The sequence below is a fragment of the Cupressus sempervirens genome, chromosome 8 (genome assembly GCF_028749045.1).
Source record: "Cupressus sempervirens isolate cs-2001-9-10 chromosome 8, ASM2874904v1, whole genome shotgun sequence".
Lineage (NCBI taxonomy): Eukaryota > Viridiplantae > Streptophyta > Pinopsida > Cupressales > Cupressaceae > Cupressus > Cupressus sempervirens.
Genome location: NC_143125.1, coordinates 209,678,820 through 209,684,242, shown reverse-complemented (window position 1 = coordinate 209,684,242; position 5,423 = coordinate 209,678,820). Strand labels below are relative to the sequence as shown.

Sequence of the window (5,423 nt, the reverse complement as noted above, 5' to 3'; positions counted from 1 at the left end):
TTATGTGGTTATCTTTTGTGATGGATGTTTATGTCTTTATGATGATGATGTATCATGTATGATGTGTGGTTTCATTTACTTTACTTGCATCATGGATTAATATTGGATGATGATGTAGTTTATTTACACGGATGTATATTCTTTCAAGCTTTTCATACCTTGTAATATGTACAATGGATGATTGCGCAATCTAAAATGTAATTACAAAAAGGACACTTGTATATTGATTGGATGTATCATTGTTATTTCATAAGGATGGGATGTTAGATGAATAGTTAATTTAGATGTGATTCAATGTTAAGGGATCTTTAAAGAATGTAACTTGTTATGTTATGTTATGTTTACTTTCAGTTGGATGTTACTATTGCTTCCACAAATGTTATGAATGGTTTATATTTCATGTTTAAAAAAAAATAAATTATTTGGCAAACTTAGTGAAATTCTTTGGATCCCTTGGCGGGGCATTACACCACATTCAATATAAACATTGATCGTACGTGAATATATGTGACCTATATGGTAAGGGGTTCAATTGGAATACTCTTCCACGAACATAAATTTAGCTCTCATGAATTTGATATTTAGTCAAATCTAATTTCAAATGAGGTAAGTTAAGTCAAACTTAACATATATGATTATTTTTAGCCCTTGATTATTTTTAAGTCCACCTAAGATATTTAGTTTACATGCATGAGCATACCAACACCCACCTATCACAATCTCTAAAAAATAATGAAGACTTAAATCATCAAACCTTAAATTTTTTTTTTGGTATTTTTAAAAGACACATGGTGATTAATAATCAATACTTGAACATTATTTATGTGTTGAGACTTACACGATACGATTATATAAATTGCCACCCATATTAGTCAAAGTACTCCCAACTATTAGAATCCACACTAGACATTAATACTTTTGACTATTGTGACCTAGATTAGTCAAAATGCTTTAGACTATTGTAACCCACATTAGTCAACAAGAAAATACTTATGACTCTTATGATCCTCATTAGACAACAACGTTTTCTCTACTGACTGGAATTAGACAATAATGTATTTCTTACTATTATGACCCACATTAGATAAATAATGCTACTTCTAATGCTACTCATTATAGACATAATGCTTTCAACTATTATACCCACACATTAGTCAAAATACTTCAAACTATTAAGACCCACATTACACAATAATACTTTCAAGTTTTGAACAATAATGATGTGACAAAAGAGGCATATGAAGCTTAGCGTCCACCACGAATGGCCTACCTATCTCAGAGTTCCAACCTCAACGAGAGCATGAGAAAAGAAAATCTGGATCAGACTCCAAGGCGCTCATGGTCTGGGGGAGGAGACAAATCTCTATATCAACACTTCCATCCCCCTCACGCCCGGGATAAGCAGACATCTTTCCATCAAACTTATTTGCCCATCCACTTCTTACACCAACTGGTTTTCCCCATCCAAAATCGCTGTCATACACTGGAAATCTGGGAGAACTCCCAATGGAAACACAATTTTTGGGGATAAACTTGTCCATCTCAATAAGAGTTGGGGCTTTCCCCAATTGGGTCCTAATGTTTCCATCTCGGTGCCCCAAAATGATGCGGTGCAGTAAATCAGCTGCGTGAGCCATGCCCCTGTCTAGAAGATCTCCAGCTTTAACGGAGGCGCCCACCATTTGAACTGCATTGCCGAAGTAGGAAGATGGTAATGGAGGAACCATTCTGGGCCTGCAATCCACTGGAAGTTTGAAGGTGGTTTCTTCTGTGGGCGAAAGCCCTCGAGCCCGTGTAATGGCGAGCCATATGTGTGCACACAGCGCCTGGAATGAGGAGATTTTTGGGTCTCTGGAAGTTCCTCCATTGTTGGCTTCAAGCTTCAGGTTGCAGATTGTTTGGGGAGTGAAGTGGAATAGTTTTTCTCTCAGCGTGAGTTGGGAAAGGGGGGAATTTGAGAGCTTCGAGGTTTTGTGGTGATTTAGGTTTAGGTGAATGGGATGAGGTGTGCCAAAAGAACGAGTATGGAGAGGAGGCAGAGCAATGCTTGATGATGAGTCTCGGCATAGCTGGGCAAAACTGTTTATGAAATGCCACAGTGAAGTTCCGTCTATGACTGAGTGGTTTACTGTGAATCCCAAAGCCAGGCCGTCTTTCAGCTTTGTCGCCTGTGAATAAAAAAACACATGCAAGAATTTGAAGAGTGATACATGTTATAAGAGATAAGTTCTCATTGGATGGCTTAAACATTATACGGATGGCTTAAACATCACACATTAAGACTTGATTGTTATACTAAAAGTGTTAAATAGTCAAAGTTGACTTATATTTTAAATTATTATTATATTGAATAAAGAAAAAATATTAAACTTGTTTATGTGGTCAAGTATAAACACAAAGGTACTATATTCATGACAACACTAAAATTTTCTTAAATTGTGGAGATTAACATTTTAAGTGAACTTGGCTACAAGATTCATAGGACCAACAACTTCAAACTATTCCTTAAAAAATCTCTTATAGCTGGAGCTCTAGATTTTAGGAATCCCTCATCTTAAAGATAAAAGTAGAGTTAGAGTTGACATAAAGATTATTACAATTAGTATTACTATCATGATTAAGGTTAGGTTTAAGTTTAGAGTCAATGTTAACGACAAAATTGTGATTAGAGATATAGTTATGATAACATTAGAAATAAGATCAAAGTTAGAGATATGATTTGGTTTATACATTATGTTTTGAACTTTAAACTTTGACTTGTTTATGCAATTCATCTTAAATCACACAATAAATATATCTTTTTAGATAAACTAGTTTAACTTTAAATACATCACTATCAATGAATCATTTTGAACAAATTGATATACTCGAAATAAATCCTTTTATACAAACTAGTATAATTTCAAATGCATCAGTATCAATAAATCTCATTAGACAAACTAATATACTATAAATAAACTACTATAATTTCAAATAAACCATCTCCAAAAATAAATATGATAAACAATGGAAAAAGACCAAGCAAACATAATCACAAATCACAAATTGTAATTGGAAATGTTGAAAAGAGTTTAAAAAATTACAATTCTATAAATTGTAGAAAACTATATTTGATTGTAAACCTGATGAACGAAGAATGTTATCCCCGGCTATGCAAAAACAAAGCACAATTTTTTCCGCACAAAAACTAAAACTAAAACAAAGCGTACTATGCTAGAAACCAGTATCTTTAATGGAAGCAAACATGTGATACCTGAATCAGTAAGAGTGGAAGAACAGAGCCGTCCATATTGAGGGCTCCACTCAAATGAAAGAGCTGGCGAACAACAGGACTGACGTCATCCGCCATGAGTTGAGCGAGGCCAATCTCCGGCGCCACTGCTTCAACAAATTCCGCTCCATCGTCATTACAGTCAATATAAACCACGCCCTCCGGCGAAAAAGCCAATCTTCCGGCCAACGGATAGAAATAAACCAGAGTTTGCGAGAGGCTCTTCTTCAAAATCTCCACCACCGTCTGAAAATCGCATGAGATGGTTTCCATGGAATAAAGAAGGCATCTTTGGATGTAATTGCAGCACAACATCTGCACATCGGAAGAGCAAAGTTTGCAGTGTTGTGGCTGCGAAGGAAGGGCCGGGAATATGGTGGACTTCCGATCCAACCTTACGCCTGCACCGTCCATGGGAGGAGAAGATTAAAGCTTTGATTATGTAATGTTGTTTGGAAGCTTAGGAAGAGCGGTGAGCTTGAGGGGATTGCAATGGCAGCTATATAATGGAAGAGAATTGCGGGTATTTCGCTTGAAAGCTTCTATTACTCCCACCTGTCCCTCGTTTTTTTGTTATCGTTACAATAGATCCAATTTGTACAGATGCATTACTTGCACGCTTATAACGTTCTTTATTTTTATTTTTATTTTTTTTAAATATATAATTTTGCAAGGTTGGTATTGCGCACATTGGGATTCTCTATGAAAAGATAATTTTTTTTTTTTTTAAAGACAAAGTGCGTGAGGCCACATATATTTGTAGATATTTGTAGGTGGCAATAGAATTTAAGACTTCTTATATGGAGGTCACTCTAATTATTGATGTTGTTATTATCTATCTAGCTACTTTTTTCTTAATATTAATTTGTCATTGTCATTTTTTATTTTTATTTTATTATTATCTAGATGTATGTGAAATAAACTTATTGCTAAAATATTATCATTTATTAAAGGGGGAAAATAACCTTGATACTTAATCTGAAGAGAAATGAAATTAGAGTTAGAAATAATAATCATAATGTTAGGTTTTTTGTTTTTCAATCGGTAATAGATTGAGGGCCGGAGAAATTTTATTGATAAAGTTTATATGTTTTTGATATAAAAGTAGCCAAGACTAGGGGACTGGCTCTTTACAATAGTGGTGAAACAACTAGCAGAAAACCATTAGACAACCAAACAGACCCCTTAACCATCTACATCAAAAACAAAAGTATCAACATAACAATAATTAAAAGTACTAGAGTTCTTGCTCTTAATACTAGCAAAGTTTAACAAATTAATAAAGGGCATGTAAGTGGTCATTGCAACGTACCGCTTACAACCAAAACCCAAGTTCAACAAAAAAACCAAAATCATCAAAAGATGATGGGGAGCAAAAACCAACAGAGCACCAAAAAACACCAAACACTAGGAGGCCACTAACTGACATATTTTTTTCTTTCCTTTCCTAGCTAGGAGAACTTTGGCCCAATCTTCGGCGAGGAAATTCTAAAGCAGCTTCAAGTTCTCCCTCCTAAGGCCCAACCCTTCCATCCTATGAGCCAGAAACTAGAGAGTGGTTGCAGCCACATGGGTGACCTTCAGAGTGAACTTTGAGAAGTGGGTGAAGGCCTCCTCCAGTGCATTGCACTTGTCCTTCAACCCTTAGAGGTCTTTACGAGTAACAATCTCATCCTCCGCAATACCTAGGTTTAGAGCCCTACTGCAATTTACCGAAGACTTCCTTTTATCCTACACATCTAGATTGTTAGTGGGGGCCCTTAATATTTCCAGACCATCTTTCCTTATTGGGGAGGAGCTAGTGTTAGCGGACGCTTTATCAGGTTTGGAGTTTTCCTTTTTATCAGTAGAAAGTAGGGTGAAGGTGGCACAAATATGAGTGGGGTCTTGGGAGCGGTCCTTGGTAGGGTTCTCCGCCTCAAAATCCCAAGTACCATTAATAGTGTCATCCCACTTCTCCACCTCTTTGTCAGTCTCATCCTTCACCTTCTCCTAACCATCTCCTGAGTTCTTATCACTCTCCTCCGAATTAGTCTCTTCCTCCTCCTCCTCCTCGTGAGTGCGATTGACCTTTTGTTTGTATCTACCTCTGGTCTTAGTAAGTCTTCCTAACCTTCTTCTATTCCCACATATTTCATCATCCGAATCCCCA

The 5,423-nt window shown here is 36.3% G+C and overlaps 1 protein-coding gene across 1 annotated transcript; it reads right to left on the bottom strand.

The window, feature by feature from the left end:
• Positions 1-1,035: 1,035 nt before the first annotated feature.
• LOC149542246 (BAHD acyltransferase DCR-like) lies at positions 1,036-3,863 on the bottom strand. Its single transcript, XM_089796182.1, has 2 exons — positions 3,254-3,863; positions 1,036-2,168 (listed from the first exon to the last, which is right to left on the bottom strand). Exons 1-2 carry the CDS (start codon positions 3,683-3,685, stop codon positions 1,290-1,292), a joined length of 1,311 nt encoding a protein of 436 aa, XP_089652308.1. The 5' UTR covers positions 3,686-3,863; the 3' UTR covers positions 1,036-1,289.
• Between the last annotated feature and the right edge of the window lie 1,560 nt (positions 3,864-5,423).

What these genes read in the sequence shown, in the direction of transcription:
- LOC149542246 (XM_089796182.1), bottom strand. Translation starts at nt 3,685, where the DNA reads ATGGACGGTGCAGGCGTAAGGTTGGATCGGAAGTCCACCATATTCCCG. An exon ending in TTCCACTCTTACTGATTCAG is followed by an intron (nt 2,169 to 3,253) that starts GTATCACATGTT and finishes TTTTATTCACAG; the next exon opens with GCGACAAAGCTGAAAGACGG.